At 38.4% G+C, this 20296-nt stretch overlaps 1 protein-coding gene across 1 annotated transcript in view; it reads right to left on the reverse strand.

The window, feature by feature from the left end:
* Window positions 1–2344: 2344 nt before the first annotated feature.
* Window positions 2345–20296, reverse strand: part of KCMF1 (potassium channel modulatory factor 1) — a 51041-nt gene continuing 33089 nt past the window's right edge. Inside the window, 5 exon segments of the mRNA XM_058823787.1 lie at window positions 2345–2981; window positions 3895–4177; window positions 6254–6428; window positions 10201–10302; window positions 16883–17022. Coding sequence (XP_058679770.1) covers window positions 2720–2981; window positions 3895–4177; window positions 6254–6428; window positions 10201–10302; window positions 16883–17022 — 962 coding nt within the window. The 3' untranslated portion in view covers window positions 2345–2719.

The following is a 20296-nucleotide window of genomic DNA, read 5'->3' on the forward strand; positions in this document are numbered from 1 at the left end:
CTCGAGGAAATGTGCAAGGCTCCTGTTCCTGGAAGGGGGTTGGTCATGTTGAATGCTGGGATGTGGTGTGGGGTGGTTTTTTTTATTGTTTTGTGATTTTTTTTTTCCCCCTCTCCCATGGAAAAGGCAATATTCCCCTGTGGGATCCCCCTCCAAAGCTGATGGAGGCTGCAGTCACTGCAGCCCACAGCACCCTGAAAATAAATGTTTTGGAAATACCCCAAAAATGCTACCTTGGCAAAGCTTACTCTGAGAAAGAAAAACACTTTCTTGCAAATAGAACTTGACAGACTACTGGAATACCCTCCTAGTAGCCATTTCATGTCATTTTTAAACTTAAAATAGAAAAAAATTGTCAAACAGCCTCCCAAACCAATGAAGATTCGTACAAGTTACATGACATCCAGGGATACATTTAAATCCAAGCCAGCGTGCATTCAGTCTCTAAACAAACACAGCTTGCATCCCCTTCCAAGCGAGTGTGGCATCTGGAATTCAGGCAATGTAAGAGACCAGCCTTAACCAAACAAAACACCACCACACTGAGAAGAACCTGTTTTAGATGCATCTTCATCTATGCAGCCTTCAATTCACCTACCTGTGAAGACTTTAGGATTATGTACTTCATCACCTGCCAAAGCATATGATTTTAATACACCCAGGACGTGTACACAAACTGATTTTGTGTTGGAAAATACAGTTATAATTAAAGGCAGATGCAGAAATTTCTGAACAAAACTGTCTGGAAAATACATTAAAACCAAAGAAAATCAACTGAACAACAGTCTCGAAAATGCTTTATTGAACCGTGTGTCTTATTGTAATGTGCAGAAGATGTGTTTGAAAAACTACAGCTTGAAAAATTTTTGAAAGTCTTCAACAATCAATAAAAAAAGTCCCCTGATGGGGGTAACTCTCAGGGTAACCAGAAGCTGCATGTATATTTTTCTGTTGCAGAGACTAAAAAAAAAATTTAAAAAACCCAACCAAAGCTAATGCTGCTCTACAGGAAAACAATCAAGATTTGATGATTAAAAAAAAAAAAAAAGAGAGGAAGGAACTTAAACTCAGTCTATAGGGATGTTTTTTTCCTGCTGTTATTTTGGATTAGCATACATGTCACAGTTCTGCTGAGAACACCACATGGTGTCTTAAGTCATTACGTTTACTCTACAATGCTGCTGAGATGAGAGGATACAGAGAAAGAGAGAGGGGGTGAGGTGAGAGATCTGGAAAGACATCATTATGATATAAGCCTAGTTTAAATTTTCATCAGAAGCTGTGTGCACTTTTGCTTTTATAATCTAACTTTACATTCAAAAAAACACACCAAAAAAACCCCAACCAACCAAAAAAAATCCCCAATCAACAGCAAAAAACCCCAAACAAACAAACGCCCCCCCCCCCAAAAAAAAAAAAAAAAAAAAAAAAAGAAAGGAAACCAAGACCAAACATACCCCTTCTGTCCCTCCTTTCGGGTTATTATAAATTTCTATGCACAAGAACACCATACTTTTTTCCAAACCAGTAGGATTAACAGTATAGGCATGTAGGTGGCATGATTCAACTAAAAGGCTTTTTTTTCCCCAACTTTTTTTATACCAGCAAAAATAACCAAAGGAAACAATAAATAAAAGGTGCTAAAGTTAGCATTAAGAATTTCTTGTAATATACTGACAGTCTGGGAATCCAAATCCTCAAGCTATCCTGATACTGTCAGGTCTCTGCAAACTATGAAGCAAATACATAAATAACTCAAAATATGATTGAGGCTGTGAAAGGCTTTTAAACTAAGACAATAGGATCCAGGCTAACTTTTTTTTGTTAAGAAACACAGTGAATATATGAATTGTCTACACCTGAATAAAACATATTTAACAATTAAAAAATTTTAACAACCACAACAAAGAAAAACTTTAAACGAAAGTGAACATCATTTGATTTAAGGGCACACAAAAGCCCCTTGCAGTAGCTTCCAGCAGTGGCCTTACTGTTGTGTCTCCTACAGATGCATTAAATGAAGTTTAACTCCACATTGAGGTGACAGCTGAGAGGGCAACATAAGGGTCACATTCAGCAAAACGCCACACCCCGGTCACGACAATGTATCCCACTGCAGAGTTTCCATCCTGTGCAGGAACAGCACATGAAGATGTCATTCTGTCACATATTATTAAAAAGCTAGTTTGTGGCCACAAACTGCTACTCAGAGCTAACCTTTTTTATCACATAACCTTTGAATAATGGGAAAGCTTTGTGTTTTATAGTTTACTCCTTGAATTTAAATTTTTAAATGACAAGGTCACTAAAACTCATGCACGCTGCAAAAAACGTCATGCAGTAGTTAAGGTAAACCATCCAAGCAGTTTTTATTCATTAATATTCATAAATACACACAGCAGCTTCATTAGAGATTTTTCATTTTTTTTTTCCTCTTCAGTTTGAATGTGGAGTATTAGGAGAGCCTTTTTCATGTCAAGGTACAGGACACAGAGCCCTTGGCTGTGCACTGCAACCTACATTTACCTGCTAGAAGTAAAAATTAGTTAAGTGGAAATGATTATCATATATATCTTTTCTCTCTTTCTTTTGAATGTACACAATGTAACAAGAGTGACAGACCTGAAATTACAATCACCAAAACAAACCCAAGATAGTTGTTGTCCACTTTCATTGGCAAATACAGCACAGAGGACATTGTCTGCAAAGTGGGATGTCATCAAAGAGGAGGTGGAGGAGGCTCATTTCCTTTATTACTCTCTTTTAAATTTAGGTTTTCTAAAGCAACATCTAGAGGCATAATATCTACACAACCCATAGCACCAAAATCTGCAATCTCCCCCCGCTCATCCTCATCTGAGGAGGAACTTTCTTCCTGCATCAGGGTGGACAACAGAAGCTCCTGAACAAACAGGCTGCAGTCTGCCCGTTCGCTCTCCATTGACTGACGCTCTGCTTCTGACATCTTCGGATCATTCAACCTGGGCAGCAGCAAGGGAAGAGAAGACAGAGAGTTGCTGAAAGCCCCTTTCACTGGTGACACCAGGGACAGGCTGAGATATGCTCAGACACTGCTCCTTCAGGACAGTCCTACCTGCCCATCAACACGTCCAGCACTTCAGTACAACAGGCATGCCTTCAAGAACCCACCCCTTCTCTGCTGCTGCGACAGCACTCGCAGTGCAGCCCAAAGTTAGAGGAACATCAAAAACTGTTTGTGAGGTTTCCTGCTATTCAAGGAGTCTTTTAGGGAGGGCTGGTGCCATTTCCTGGACATGTAATTCTATGCCTCCACATAAACTTGTAAGTTCACATTGGCTACAAAACACATCACTGCACTGTGTAAAGTAAATACTGAAGGAATTCCATTTCTCCTAAGGTACACTGCATGCCCTGATGAAGGCAAGGAAACTGCTCACTCTAATTCTGAAAGTCACAGTCTGTGACACTTGCAGGTGCTTTAATTAAGATTCTCAAGTAAACTTCTGATTGAAAGATGTCACATGGCATTATTTTGAACGTACATAAAAATCCACTTGATTCAAATTCAGGCACAGGAGCTGTTAAAATTACCACACTCTTCCACAATCCCAGACAAACAGAAGTATGCTTGCAGTGAGTGTGGCAGGGGAGAGGTGTAAAATATTTTTATTTCAGGTCAGTGGTCAGTGTTCTAGAAGAACTGGGATGACACAGGAAGTGAGTCCTCTTTTAAATAATCCTGGGGTCTAAGTAAAATTTCTAAACTACATAAATATTCTGTTAATTAATGGCATCCTAGGCATGTGCCTGACTCCAAACATATAAGCTTCATTGAGCTCTTTATCTCTACTAGTACTAAGGTAAACAGAAATTATAAGAGGTAAATAACAGTAAATACACAGAACAAATTACCTTGTCAGAAGGAACTGGGAATTCTGGATAGTCTGCTGACTGTTTTCTGTGTTAGACGTGTTGGTTGTAGTTGTAGATTGTGTCATAGTGGTGTTGACATTGATCGTGTTGGTGCGTCTGGTTGCATTGCGTGCAGTCTCCAGTTGCTGTCTCGCTGCCTGTGCATGCTGTCGTTCCAACTGCAGTTGCATCTGCAGCTGCTGTAACTGAGAAGCAGAAGGGCCAGAGGAGTTGAGCTGTCCTCCTGCAGAACGCCTCACACCTGATAGCTGGGATAAAAGCTCTGCCAAAAAGAGAAAGCTTCTATGACTTAAGATCTTAAATAAGCATTACACAGCAGAATAAATACACCCCGAATTCCAGTGCATAAATTCCATTCTTCTCAACTAACATCAAAACCCAACAACGCTCAGAGAAGATTGTGAAGATTAATGCCCAAAAAGATTAAGACTAATTTATGCAGATGTAGTCCAAATGACAAGACGAGGTTTAAGTCTTGACAACAACAGTAGAGCCAATCTTTTGCCAGGTAGAGCCTGGCAAAAGACAGCTCTCTGCAGCCACCCTCTGAAACTTCAAGCCAAAAGAGCCACTAAGAAACTTTTTTATTTTGGCCTTGGATGGCGACTTTTTTCTTTCCTTTTAACAAGTGTTCCCTCAAAACACAAGCTTCATCTTCGCAACTATCTCAGAGGGAAGCTGCGCTGCAGCAAATTCAATAATGGAAATTTAGTTAGGAAATTAGATTCAATCACTGCTTCACAGCAAAAGTATTCTGTATGAATTCTTACTTCTGGAAGAAGTATGCAGAAGGCCTAGCAACTAAAAATTCTGTCTGTTACTAATTTTTCCAATTCAGAAGGATGGAATGCTCCTTGCAAATTTTATCCACCAAGTTTTTTTTAAAATAAATATTAGCAGCCAGTTACTGCACAGTGCATTACTGTAGGATCTCTTCTATGCCCTGTGCAGAAGGTACTTCTGGTCTCAGATACCTGCTGCAGTTGATACCATGGTAGAGGAAACATGGGACAATCCTGCTCCTGGTCCCTCTGCTTTACTTTACAAACTTACTACATAGGTCATGTCAATTTTTCTTCCATTGCATTAACAAAATGCAGTCATACTAAAACAATCTGTTTTTTAAGGAACAAAGCAAAATACAAACTAGAGAGGTGGAGTAATTTTCAACAACACTGATAGCAGCACCAACATAAAGTAAATTTTTATTACTAGAGAATGCCACAGGGAGGGAAAAAATGTTTAAGAAAAGTAACTGATGCTATAAATTTAAATAGAAAAATCACTGTGGTCTTCCCTATTTATTACTCCAGTAAAAAGGCAGACATATTAAAACTCACAGGGAAGATTAAGATATATTTGTTCTCACTGTATTCTAAAGCTTGGAAAATAGGGAAGAGTATTTTGGAAAGAGGTGTGAACTCAAAACAGTCCAGGAACAAGATGGACACACAGCTCAGGGTGCTCTAAATGCAGAAACACATCTTCCACCAAAAAAGAATAGATGCAGAAGAATGACATTTTATCCTACTTTTAATGCTGCTAAGTGGGAAGGTCCAGCAAGGCTGAAAAAAAACTTCAGCAGTCACCTCATATTTTAAATGAAGTGAAGCAGCTGCCCTGGTGAAAGAAAGAGAATGTCTTGCACTGGAAGCCTCAATCCTCTTTGAACAAACTCACCTCTGACCTCACCTAATTTCTTTTTTTCTTTTACTGGGCTACTTCTTCACAGCTAATTTAATGAGTTACATCAGGGCACACCAGGCCAGCAGAGAACCAGAGCCAGCAGAAGGCAGGCAGAGGGGACCATGATTAAGAGAGGCAGTGGATTCACAGCTCCCCTTCCCGAGGGAATGCCTCATTAAGTCAGGTGGCTGGCTACCTCCCCCTGAAGAAGTCACAACCTAATAGTAGCAAGCTCCAGTCTGAGCACTGTGTCTTCTTTGCATCTGAAGTAATGGTGGATTTGTGGCAGACATTCTGAGGTTTCCCTGACATATTGGTATGGTCAAAGATCATGGCATTAAAATGTTTACATTTCCCCATAGATGAAACTGTATTTGTTTTCAGAGTTGTCTTCACCCTCTATTTTTTCTTCATTGTAAAAAAAAAGTTATTTTCACATCAGAGGTAAAAATAGAAAAAACAAGTTATTTCTGGGAATCCTAAAGACACAGCCTAATTATTTTCTGATGCTGACTCTTTCCCTCTTCACCCCTCTGTGGGATGCTGTGCTTGTACATGCAGCTTCACAACAACACAGAGCAGGGCCACCTTGCGTTCTCCTTCCCCTGCGGAAGGAGGACAGTGGAGTAAAACTTGTGGTTACAGCTCTTACCAGCTATAGGATCCATGGCTTCTCTATTGCTTGGAGAATACGAACTCTGAGAAGACGAAAGCCCACCAGGGGAACTGGTAGTAAAGTGCATGTTTGATCTACGAGCGCGGGGGCCTCCCAAACCCCGGCCTGGGTGGAACATCCTACGTACATGCCGAACACCACTGGATTCATCGTGGACAAGAAGTTAAGAAAACAGAACTGTTTGGCATTGAGTGTTAAACAACCACTAAAGGACATTTGATGGGTCAAATACTCAGGTATACTGTTCTTGATTCATAAAGTAATGATTCAACTTAAGAAGCAAAGCTAAGGTACACTGTAGCTCTGCTACAGGTCAGACTTACTGATCTGGTAAATTTTTTTTAATCAAACTTTTCTACGAAAACCCACACAAATCCATGTTCAGCCAAGCTCACTGCTGAGACAGGGACTTCAGTTCTCCCTTCCCAATTCTTACATCAAGTATCAAAACCAATAAAAACATTTACTACAACTCCTATCAGAATAATTACCAAATTCCTTTTGACTTCTGTACTTGATGCATTTATCCAAGAAATTTCAGTCTTTAGGAAATTGTAGGTTTCTGGAGTATTCAGCACATTCATCACATCCCTTTGTTTCACCTTTCTTCTTACAGCCAAAGAAATATCACTAATTCCAGTATCATAATGATGCTTTTCACTTTGTCTTTTTCCCCCCACTTCCCCCTATCACATGCTTGCATTTTGTGTCACTTTTTAAATAGGTTCTCATATAAATTTTGAAATAAATTAACAAACTTAAATAAAGATTATTTTTGTCATAAATTTGTTAGCATCCATCCTCCAAGATAAGGCTTCTTCCTAAAAATCATTAGTATTACTCACCAGTGTAAAATGAAATAGCATAGACTTTAAGATTTTATTTTAGTGTTATTATAATTTAGCTTACATCTCCATCTCCTATGTTTTTTACAACAGTATGGTTACCAGGTTACCACTCATATGGTATCAATTTCTGTGTAAGGGTAGCATCCAATGTATTTTTCATAAATCACAGTTTTGGAGCAGAACCTCATGATATCATGGGAGGTCATGAAAGGAATGACTTGACTTCCTATGGCAAGAGAGAGCTTCTGGCCATTACAAGAAGACTTTACAGAATGTTTCCTTCTTTCAAAACTGTTAGTTATGCTACAGTGTAAAACTTAACATTTAGGGTGTAATAGGTACAGAGCATCTTGCACCTCTGAGTGTGGCAATTTTGGGTGCTGCTGGAGTTGCTAAATTGGATGGACTAAAGACCCCAGGTAGTTTTGCAAGCTTTTCATAACTAAACATGTTAAAACAGGACAGTATCTGGGGATTTTTCAAGAGACACAGGACTCTGGGGTCTTTCCCAACCACATCTTTTAAAGTGTTTTGAGATAAACGTCATTCTTCAAATAACAGCTAAGCATGCACTTGAGTCTTACCAGCTATGCTAGAGTAAGAAAAGACTTTGCAAACATTATCTTGTGACAAAACATTTAAACTAAATAGTCATGTGAGAACTATTTGTATGATTAATGCTGAAAATATGTATTTAATGAATTTTCAGATATTTTCCTGCTAAAGAAAGAAACTGAGTTTTAAAGAGTTGCCCACAGACTGTAGGAATAAATGATACACCTTGCAATAGTTGCACAAGGTTTGTAGTAAGAAACACATGCAGTGTTTTGGGACAACTTTAGGGAAACAAAACAAAAACCCAAATTAACCAAACATGTCTAATTAATAGCTGGTGGATAAGGCCACCTCTCAGAACTGTAGAAAATCCAACAGTAAAGTCTTACCTCAAATTGCAAAATAAATTTTTACTCTAGAAGAAGTACAAGTCAAGAGCCTTCTCTATCTCCTTTTTGTACATGAAGGCAATTACAGGGCACAAAGAATTGTTCTGTACAGCTTCAACTTCTTATTCAGCAATATAATGTGTATCAAAGTCATAGTTCTTATCTCCTACACTGCCAGAACCTGAGTGAAAAAGGGCATCTTCTCTTCCTTATTTCCTGCCTTAGATTTCCCTGCTGCTGGATATGATGTAGAGTCCAATGTCCAATAGCCACTTCAAGATACTTCTTACCACGTTTTGGAAATTTGACAACACTGGACACCAACACAATAGAGTAAAAGCAGGAAATTCTACAGGCATAATTTTTAATCATGGGCAATGTATTCCCAAAACAGATCCATTTTGGGATGACTGATAGTGAAAACCTGACTCTGTATTTGAAAAAAGATTGTCTTTCCTGGCTCAAAAATTCCCTAAGTAAAAGTCATCTGGTGGAATTTCTAGTATTAGCGGGGAGAAAATGCAGCAATAGCTTGAATTCTAATTAAGTATCTTGTACATTTCAGTAGGAAATTTATTTCATTCTGTAGCTGGGAAAATTTAAACTTCCTGCCTTACAGTTAAGACAGTCTTGGAAGCCCACAGTTAGAACTCTGGCACACTGCTACGTAGTTATGTAATTCTTGTTAGAAAAATCCTAATTAGGCAGGTGCTATGAAAACCTCAGAGCTGGTACAATGAGCACAACTCAAAATGACACAAACTACATCAGCCATCAAGCAACATTCCAAGGCTGTCCAAAGGCCAGGAAAGATCCAGTGGTCTGGAAAATATTCTCCCCTCATCAATCTTATCCTACTTCCTCTGGAAAGGGAGGATGGCATGTCTCCTGGCTACTAAGGACCACAGGGATGCCTGGGATCAAGCTCCCACAGCCAGAGCCATCGTGTTCAGCACCCTGCTCCTCCCCAGTGCTGAGAGCTCTACTCCTTTCCCTCAGAAAGGCAAGTACAGGTAACTGCTTTCATCTGACTTTGTACCCACTTTTGTAGCACTTTTTCATTATTCACCTTTCACAGAGCCAATCTAAACCCAAACTCCTTGATACTGATCCAATTATTGCACAGTAATTAACCTGCACATTTAGTCTGTCCTGACCTTAAACCATGCTAATACTAACAAACGCAATCAAATACAATCGTAACTGAAGTGGAACCATCACCTCAAATGCTGTTGTCCTTCTATTACTCTAATAAACTCTGTTTGATGGGGCTTGGATTTTTTCCCCCCCAACTGCCTGAGCATACATTATTCTTTGTTCCTTTTTAAAAATCTCTGAACAAAAAAGCCACTATCAAAGCTATAATGCAGTGTTTTTTTCTGTTTGTTCAAATGAGACACAAATGAATTGTTCAGAGATTACTTACTGTAGGGATACTACATAGCTTGCATGTCATTAAATAAAAGCCCAAACCAAAAGATATTTTATCGGTTAATCTGAGGGTTAAAAAAAAATTTAAAAGGAGACAAATATTCCTATAACACTGATGAAAGAATCCCAACAGTTACAGCTCTTCAGTCATCAAGCACAGATAAATGTCTGTAACTGGCTGCTAAGGTAACTGAAGGACAACATCCTATTTCCCAGAAAATCTGAAGGTTTTCTGAGTTGTATTACAAAATGTCAGTAGCACTACAAAATTAAATTATTAAAACATTGTGTTGAAAGTAGTTAAACAACTTTACAATATTTTGCTACAAGCAGCTACGCTCGAATCATCTTTATGTCCTAAATATATACAGCACTGAATCTTGATATGTAAAACAGCACCAAGAGTAATCATGACACAGGATGAAACACAGTGCAAGTAGAAAAAACCTCTGTATGTCAAAATCCTCTATATTTTTCTGCTGTTAGGGTAAAAACACTTTCAAGTATACCTACAAGTCTGTGCACAGTCTGTCTTTTTTAAACTAGGAGACAAATCTTTTTATTTTTGATATACATATCTTGAGCAACCTAAGTTCCAGGAAATCCAGAATATGAGCCTTTGACTACAAAAATCAAACCAAGTCACTGTGACTACGAGGTGAAACAGTCTAGCCTCTTTGCCTCAAACTGGAAAGGATATTAAATCTCTAGGAGCTCTGTGTTCCAGTGTAAGATGAGCTGCAAAGTCATCTGTTACGTGATTCGGATCCCCTCCAGGCAATGCTGCACATATTGGACAAATCTGAAATGACAAAGCAAGGAAAAACCACAACTTTATAAATATTACAAGAAACAGAACTTTTATCCAGTCAATCATGAGACATTGCCTCTTATGCTTTAAAATAACATTTTGGTATTCACAAACAGCTGGATATCAACATGTTCAATAAACTCAGAAAAATTACAGAAGTGTAGACATTAATTTAGTAATCTTTCAATTTATGAATTTCAGAATATTATGTATTTCAGAAAACCAGAGCTAGGACTCTCAAAATCAATTTGCAATGTCTTGAAAGTTAGCATTTTTGCATGCCAATTCTGCCAGAGACAGTAGAGTTGAATCATACAGGAATGCTATTTGCCTGCTTGACACTCATCCCAGCAGAGGAATCAGAATGAAACTGCCCATATTTGCTAAGTATCAAGCTGAGACCATCCCACTCAGGCAGTATAGGTTTGGCAAAGAAGGGCTGGTCTCCATACTCCTCTCCACAACAGTATTTTCTGAGCAAGTACTGAGATCTCTCTTCGGTTTTGGGGCCCACTTCAGAGTTTTTGGTTGGCAGGTTTTGTTTGTTTTGTTTTTTGAACTGAAATACAGTTAAATAAGCAGGCAAACCTCACCACTACTATTGCAATAATTATGACTTGTTCTTTCAATGACTCCACAAACAGCATCATCTTCCATTTTTCTTTCATTTTTCATGTGTATACTTAAGCTGTTGAGTGTAGGTCTCAAAAGACCATGAGCATTAAGAACACCTGTATAAAAGAACACACATCTATTGTACTCTCATGGAGGTGAGAACAAGGTCTTGAAATAAATTTACTATAAAATCTCAGCTTTCAACAGGAGCTGCTGCATCTAATTCCACTTTCATTTTAGTGGCCAGTTCTGAAAAGAAAACCAGACATTTTAAAAGCTTTTTGCTACAACTCCTCCCCTTTTATTTTCAATGTTCAGCATGTCTCTCCACAGATTTTTCACCACTACAGATGCCAAGCCAGTGCACTACAGGGCATATCCTATCACAGCATAATATAATAAATACTCAACTATGCCAACATATCAAAGCTACCGTGTAGAAATGGATGTGTATTGGACAGATAGTTGTGAATTCCCTAAACTTCATTAGACCTGCTAAATCTTCTCATATCAAAAGAATGCAAGACCATCAAAGCAATCTTCTTTTATTTAAGCTACTCTGAGGAAGCAGAAACCCAATACAAGAAGAACAGCCCACTCCAGAAATCAGGAAATCACCAGAAATTTCTTTGTTAACATGACAAAGATTTGTGAATATACTCAGACCTCAGAAAAACATCAGTTTTGAAAAGGTTATAATGAATATTGAGTAAGAAGGAATCAAAGTATCCCAGCCCTAAATCTAAATATCAACTAAACTTTCAAGAACTCCTGACTAGGTAGAGTTACCTAAATACTGTTATGCACAAACAACAATTTAACAACAAGTTAAGCATAAGCTCTGACAGAGCCACAACAAAGACTGCTAGATCACTGATTAAGCGTGACACAGCTAAAGGTCACTGTTAATTATAACATGCATGAACGAATGGGACAGACGAAAGGCAAATGCTGTCAGAATTTTCTCTTGAATTTATGAGCATTTGTATTAAGAAATCATTGTGCAACCCTGAATGATGAAAGGCCTAAGTCAATCCCCCTAACAGAACAATGCCAGTTTCCAGAACTGTCCTTGTATTAGCACTACTTCCGCATTTACATACAAAGTAACCACTTTAGGTCAACACTTCTCTAACCTCAACAAGAATCACTGGGATCTTAGAGGATGAACAGGGACATTGAGACTGACTCAGATTGTCCATTCATTACTGCAAGAAAAAGCTCTCTCCAGTTTTACCACTGAAGTATCAACAACAGAGTGCTTACAATTCATCTACAAGGGGCCTAGTAATGCCTTCCCGAGGTTGAGAAAGCTGCTGCAGTGCAAAGTAATAGCAGAAAATTAGCATCTCTGTTATGAAAGAAGACTGAAGAGATGGCATTTTATGAAGTCTACAAAATCTGTTTTTATTTACAATGTTAGCAGACTTCTAGTTGAGCACTGCATTCCATCTTGACCAGTCCAACTAACCTGAAACTTCCAATACCAACAAAAACAATCATTATACCGACTTCCAGATTCATCTGCCTTACAACTCTAAACCATTGTCCCTAGACATTATATGGGTGAAGAAATACTGGTTCTATAAAAGAGAAGAGGCTGGCTCTTTGAACAGGAAAGACAGAGCTGCATCCCAGCTGCTGTCTCACTTTGCCCTGTAAGTGAGAGAGCAGCTGGGGTACATTAAAAGCACTGTCTAGATGGAAGATGACCTGATGGAGATCTTACATGTTGGAATTAAGAAGAGAACACACAAAGGGGATGTTATTGGGCATGTCGTCTATAGGCCACCTGACCACGAGGAACAAACAGATCAGGCCCTCTAGAGACACAGAGCAGCTGCCTCACACTTGCAGGACCTGATCCTTGTGGAGGTCTTCAACCACTCTAGCATCTCTTGGAAGGACAGTACAGCATGACTGCAATCCAAGAAGCTCCTGAAGTGCTTTCAAGGTAACTCCCTCCTCCAAGTGACAAAGGAGCACACAAGGAGAGGTGCAATACGGGACTTCATAATTACCAACAAGAGGGCCTCAGTTGGGATGTGAGGGTCAAAGAAAGCCTTGGCTGCACTAACCTCGACATAGTGCAGTTTGAGATCCCTAGGGCAGGGAGAAGATCAAAAACAAGCTCATGACCCTGGACCTCAGCAAAGCAAACTTTGGCCTCTTAAAATATCTGCTCAGAGGAGTCCCATGATGTACAAACCAGGAGAGTAAATGGGCCCAAGAAAGCCCGTTAATATTGGAAGATCATTCCCTCCCAAACTCAAGAGCTCTCCATCCCACTGAAGAGGAAGTTAGGCAAAAATGCCAGGGAGCCTTCGTGGATGATCAAGATACTCCTGGACAAATTCAAACACAAAAAGAAAACATACAGAGGTCACCCTCCTAGGGTAAGCCACAGCACAGCCTACCATTAAGCATTATTATTACGCATAATCACAGGGCAATGTAAGTAAAGCTAAAGCCCAAATGGAACTCAATCAGGCAAGTAACATCCAAGGTAACAAGAAGATCTTCTAGAAGTGCATAGGAAATAAAAAGAAAACTACGGAAAATGTGTGCCCATTGCTCAAAAGACATTAGGCCTAGTTACACAGGACATAGAAGAGGTTGAAGTACTGAATAACTCCTTTGCTATAGTCTTTACCGGCAAGACTGGTCTTTAGCAACTCCAGGCCCCAGAGAGCAGGGGAAAAGTCTGAAGTACTGAAGACATTCCCCTGCTGGAAGAGGATTACTCTGCAGAATACTTATGTGAACTGGAATACATAAACCCACAGGCTGTGATGCACCAAGAGGTGCTGATTGAGCTGGCAGATGCCACTGTGAGCCTCTTAGTCTCTGAACTATCATGGTGACTGGGTGAGGTGCCTGAGGACTGGAGCAAAGGAAATTTCACTCCTATCTTAAAGGCAGGCAAGTAAGAGGAGGACCTAGGGAACTACAGGCTGGTCGGCTTGCTCTGATCCCTGGGAAAGTGAGGAAACTATTGTTAACTATTTTTAGGCATTATTAAAGACAAGAAAATCAACAGCAGTCAGCACTGGCTTCACAAAAGGGAAGACACGCTTCACCAATTTGACAAACTTCAGCGCTGAAGTGTCTGGCCTGGAGGATGACTGAAGTGTAGGGGAAATTGCCTACCTGGACTTCAAGTAAGACCACTGACACTGCCTCTCACACGATGTTCAAAGTTAAGTTGCTGATGCTCAGGATGGATAAACAGAGAGTGAGGCGGAGTGAAAACTGTCTCAGTGAATGGGCTCAGAGGATAGTGATCAGTGGGAATTCTGGTGATTACACAACACTAGGAGAAGCGGCTGATACCCGAGGGACCTATGCTGCCATACAGAGTGACCTTAAAAAACTGAAGAAATGGGACAACAAGAACCTCATAAAGGGGAAGTACAATGTCTTGCACCTGGGCAGGAATAGCCTCAGGAATCAGTACACTGGAGACAAGTCATATAGAATACAGCTTTGCAGCAAAGGACCTGGGGTTCTGGTGGACCATGGGCCAGCAGTGTGCTCTTGTGGCAAAGAAAGCAAGTGGTGTTCTGGGCTACACTGAACAGACAGCTGCCAGCAGGTCAAGGATTGTGATCCTTTGCCTTAACCCAGGACCAGGGCCCAGTTTTTAGCTCCACACATGCACACACTGAAAAAAGCTCAGTAGATGGTTACAAAGAGGAAGGGAGGAAAGGCTGAGAAAGATGGAACTGTTCAGCCTGGAGAAGGGTAGGGTAATGGGGGACAGACCTTAGGAATATCCACGAATATCTGAAGGGAATCTGAAAGGATGATGGACCCATGCAATGGCAGGATGAAACACAGTGGGCATAAATTCAAATGCAGGAATTCCTCATAAACATCAGGAACCACTGAAACATTTTTCACTGTGAGGATCACCAACCACAAGTCACCCAGAGATTTAACTGTGGAGTCACTATTAAAGAACTGGTCCTGTGTGGACATGGTCCTGAGCAACCATGGCTGTACATGGTCCTGTACATGGTTGCTCAGGACATGTACAGCCATGGTTGCTGTACATGGTCCTGCTCAAGATGACCTCCAGAGGTCCCTTTCAACCTCACTCAGACTGTGATTCCTTTCTGCAGATACCTTCCACTGTGGTACTTATCAATGCCTACATCTGAGAAAAATCAGCAGAAAAGTGAACTTATCTGCATTGTTCTGAACATAAAAATGGCAAAATTTACCAGATGAAAAAATATTTTGCTTATCCTTTGAAACACTTTTGGGGGCAAAAAGCCTTTAAAATATAAATAATTCTGTCCCTGTAAAGTTCCCTTACATCCCTAAAAATACATATCTAAAATAAAACACATCTTCAAAGGACTACAAGCTCAGTATCTAAACATAAGTAATTGTCTGAAAGTCTATCACCACAAATATTTAGAATCCATAATACTTTCCTCTTTACTAGTCTTGTAGCTCTTCAATATCCCAATAAGGGTACAGTACCCAAACAATTTTAGGTGCAGGCACCTAAAATTTATCTGGCATTTGTGATAAATGTGTACATTTATCACAAATGCCAGATTCAAAACTTAGCACAAACAGTAACAGTCATATTAAAAGATTATAATATTGTCCTTTATCATTGTTTGAAACAACGATACAGCAGTGTTGCAGACTGATGTATAAACAGAAAAGTTTTGTGGGATCATTGCTTTTTTACACATATAACTCAGGATTTACCAGAGTAGCAGCTGTCAAGAATCACAAATTTAGGCTTTATGTGTGGTGTTCTAGAAGTCACAACTGCAAACAAGGGCATGTCAAGTTTTAAAACCCAGGATCTGTGAACACTTAGTGTTAGGAACATATCACTGACATCAAGTGGTGCAAATCAGAACTGCAATACCAAGCCACCAAAAAAAAATAGTCATCCAAATGCAGAACTTGCAGCAGTTGATGCTATGTTTGGAAGTGGCAAAGTTCAAGAAAACCTCAGAGAGACTGTAAAAATTGCAGCATGTCACTGAGTTAAATCATACATCACAGTGTGACTGATTGTGAAGTAACCACTTCTTGTGTTTTTACGAAAGATTGTAACACCTTTGAATCCCCAAAAATGTGAACAAACACCCTTTCACATCACCTCTTAACTCAAGTTCCTTATTAGGTTTGAAGAGTCATTCATTTTCTTCCACAGAATTCTTTGAAAATTAAGAAAACTAGAAGATTAGAATAGAGAACCTATTTATAACTAATTTCACACAATGCATGAGTGATGAGTAATCCACTTCAAGCACCACTTTTTATCTAGGGGTCTAGGGTAAAACAGTTAAACACAGAACAGCATGCTCCATGTAATTCTGCTAAACCACTAACTCAGTTTCTCCTATTCCCAAGGTCCATCAAGACAGTGAGAGTTAACATCTCCAATTAAATTACTTCTGTTGAAACTTGTTTAAGAAGTGCATTTTAAACAATTGATGGTTAGGGATGGGGGAAAACCACCTCCTTTGACAAAAGTAGTTTAAAATAATCATAGAATTCTGCTGCATAAAATAAGAGGTTCATTAAAATTAGAAAACATAAACTATCTACATGTCTTCCTCTCTCTTACAGTTACAAAAGACTGGCATAGCTGTAAGCTAGCAAAATAATTATACACTAATTACGAAAAGGGAGACACAGCTCGACAGAGCAACAACATTCTAAATTTTGTCTTACAGTATAACAATCTCCTAAACATGGCGGCCTTTGCATCAGAACAACAAACAAAAACTCTAAAAGAAGGAAGCAAGCTCATGATACCCGTAAATCATAGAATTTTGATGTCATTCTCAAATGTAGGTGTTTTCTCTTCAAAGCATTTAAATGAATACACACTTCAAGAAAGAACAGAAAGACAATATTTCAGAAATGAGACTATTTAAAATATACTTCCACCATTAAAGCAAGTTCTGAGGCTCCTTACCACTTCTGTTGATGTTTCTGCATGCTCGGAAGTAACATGTTCTTGAAGAGATGTTTCCGTGTAACCCATTTTCCCACAATAAGGACAAGTGAAAGACTGTGGCTGCTCTACAGAGAAAGCTTCCCCACCATAGTACAAATCTGAAACAGGAAGAAATTAAATAGAGGTTACTTTAAAGCAGTATCACCATTAATTTTGTTCACATCAACCTCAGTTTATACATGTACTTCACTATAAGCCTGGCTAAATTAAATTAGTTTTTTCACTGAAATGGCTATATTCAGGAGGGGTTTAGTTACTGATTAAAAAAAACAGAGACTACATTTAATTTTGATTAGCAGACATAACTTAGTTTTCTAATATTTACTAGGAAAAAAGACTTCCATCATGATGCTGCTGATACTGCCAAACTTTCACTTTTCCACTACTGTTCTTATCCCACATGCAAGGTCAACTATGGTATGATATTTTTTATGATGACATTTCAGAAGCTGAACTCTTGACAAAACCTCAAATTCAGACCAAAATTTAGAAGGTCTCGGTGACACCAAATGTCAGTATTTATGCTATAACTGAACCTCTGCTTTGCAGTAAGCAGTTTCAGAAATGTCTCAATTATATAACATAGAAGTTTCATAATGGAAAAGGAATCTGTTAAACACTGGCTTCGACTTTTAGATGTAGTGAATGTGAGCACTTGTGCATCACTGATGAAAAGTAGGCACTTTTAAGCTGCTAACATAGAAGTTCCCCAAACTTCAGATGAAATTTTATTAAACCATGCAAGAAGAGAACATTATTCTCTCTCATCCTCTACAGGTATTTTATATTTTACAGGAAACATGAATAAGCTTCTCATTCACATCAATATTAAAAACAAATCCTAAAAAACCAACCAAACAAGAAAACCTCTTAAATGTCAGATTGCTTAAAAACCTCTACCTATGAAACTCACTGAGAATGAACGTATGTATTTTCAAGTAAGGCAACAGTACCAACTCCAGCTCCACACCTGAGCAAAAGGCCCAGGGCCGCAACCCATCTGAAGAGAGTTGTAAATAGATGAGCAGGCACATAGAGGTATCTTTTCCTTGGATACACTGTTAGCTCAATCCAGATACCAAGAATTTTAGCAGTACACACAGTTCTATCACAGAGGGGGGAGGTCTGATAAGACTGTCAAATCCTGTGTTGCTCCTTGTTTTCAAAGAATACAAAAACCCCATTTATTCACTAATAAAATAAAAATCTGAGTTCTCTGCAGTCTCCTGATTATACCTCTGGCATATTCTCCCATTCATACCTCCTTCCACATCCTTCTTTTAATATACATCAAACAGACATGAGAATGCCAAACAAATATGACTTTGTCTGGAAAGAGAAATATTAAGAAGCATGTAGAAGTTAAAGCTGGAAAATCTAAATATTTTTCCTTTCAAGTATACACCTCCCTTCTTTTTTCCTTTTCAACTTTAATCTCGCTTACAACCAAAAGCTCTTTTCTAACGTGAAATACAGATCACCAGATGAATTTTCTCTTAAATAAAAATCTAAGTTAAAATATAAATAAATAAAAATCTAAAGTTAAAAGTAAATAAAGTAAATAAAGTAAATAAAGTAAATAAAAAGTAAAGTAAATAAAGTAAATAAATAAAAGTAAATAAAGTAAATAAATAAAAATCTAAAGTAAATAAATAAAAATCTAAGTTAAAAAAATAAGGTTGGTTATCAAGTGAATCTTTGTGTCTGATTTTAGCACTGAAGGTACTGAACGGGTATTTCTACACCTGTTCTTTCTACAAGCACATAAAAAATCCTACAATTATGAAGTCATGTCCCCAACTACCAAGGGGTCCTTTGCTAATGAAGTTAACTAAGAATTAGAGGCAATATGGGAAGAAACAGAAACACCATGCTTCCCTGGCTGCAGAAATAAAGCAACCTACAACTGTGTTACCATTTTTCATTTACAAATCTATCAGTTTAGAATGCAATGTGCCCATGATTGAAGAATTGTTTCTTTTGACCACAAAGAAATCTTTCAGATTCTGAAATTTTTGTTCATTTCAAAGACAAAAGCAGGAGTCCATAATTCTTCAAACTCCTCTAGACCCTCTGTTCAAGATGTCCAGGAAGACAAGTAAAAGTATTTGGTAAAGAAGTAAAACAAGATTCAGTTGCATCCCTCTAGGCTAAGATTCGTGACCTATATTCCTTATCAATTAGGGGAGGAATACAAAGGAGCAGAAGGATCACAACACTGTCTGATGAGGACCCAATAGTTTATGAAGTCAGTTTTCAAGCACAGCAGTGTTTAGACATTATAGCTTTTCCCTGGTGGGGAAAAAACTCCAAGAAAAAACCTGAATTAAATGTGAAAATACAACCAAAACCATCAGCAGTTTTGCTTTTCTATCCATCTATAGCTACAAAAGTTAAATGTATACTTAATATTAAAATCTAACTAGCACATTCTTAAAATTGGTAGGAGGTTAGTGACAAAACAGAAATATCACAGAATTTCTTAGACAAAAATCAATCTTTCAAAGAGACATCTGATTCAGGATTACATTTTCTAAAAGCCTGTATTTTTTATTAAGACATAATTCTTTACAAGAGTACACAGCAGTATAGAATTGTAGTTTCACTTTTCTTCATATAAGTAATATGATTTCAATGTGATATATATACAGATAAAAATGTTGGTACGATACAAGTATAGTGTACTTACTTAATCTTCTTCAAAGTTTGAAGAAACCAAATGGTGGCAACACACCATTTAACAAAACAAAGTATATATGTTCTTGTATCATTTATCAAGCAGCCATATTATCCTCAAAGCTGCTTCAGAATCTTGATCCAAAAAAATGACAATGCTCAGACTTAGCATGATACACATTTAGCACACATATATTGCTCCAGTGTGTGAAAAAAAAAAAAAAAAAAAAATTAAAAAACCCACAAAAGTATCAAGCTGAATTCTGGTGAATCCAGTCATTCCCACACTACATATTATTATGGTACCCATTATTTAATCAGTTCCCTCTGCCTAGGGAACAAAGGTGGCAGGATCTGTCTGTGGGGCACAAAAGGTGGCAGGATCTTCTGTCACACAAGCACCTTAGCTGACAAGTGAAGGCACTTCTGAAACATGGCAGATCCTGTACTTTGATGAAGGTAACACAATGAGATTTCTGGCGAGAATCCTACTAACAATTTGTATTACTTTCTTTGTCAGTGTAGTCACTTTAAAATGATGTGGTAAAGCACAAGCCACATGCCTAGACCCTAAAGCATCCCAACAGTTTAAAATGCCTTTTTAAGAAAAAGGAAACTAGGAAATTTGCTGTGAACTTCTCTATTGTTCTGACAAATTGATCTACAAAGACCAGAGAAGTACAAGTGTCTGCCTCG

This window comes from Ammospiza caudacuta, chromosome Z (assembly GCF_027887145.1).
Source record: "Ammospiza caudacuta isolate bAmmCau1 chromosome Z, bAmmCau1.pri, whole genome shotgun sequence".
In the NCBI taxonomy this organism is placed as follows: Eukaryota; Metazoa; Chordata; class Aves; order Passeriformes; family Passerellidae; genus Ammospiza; species Ammospiza caudacuta.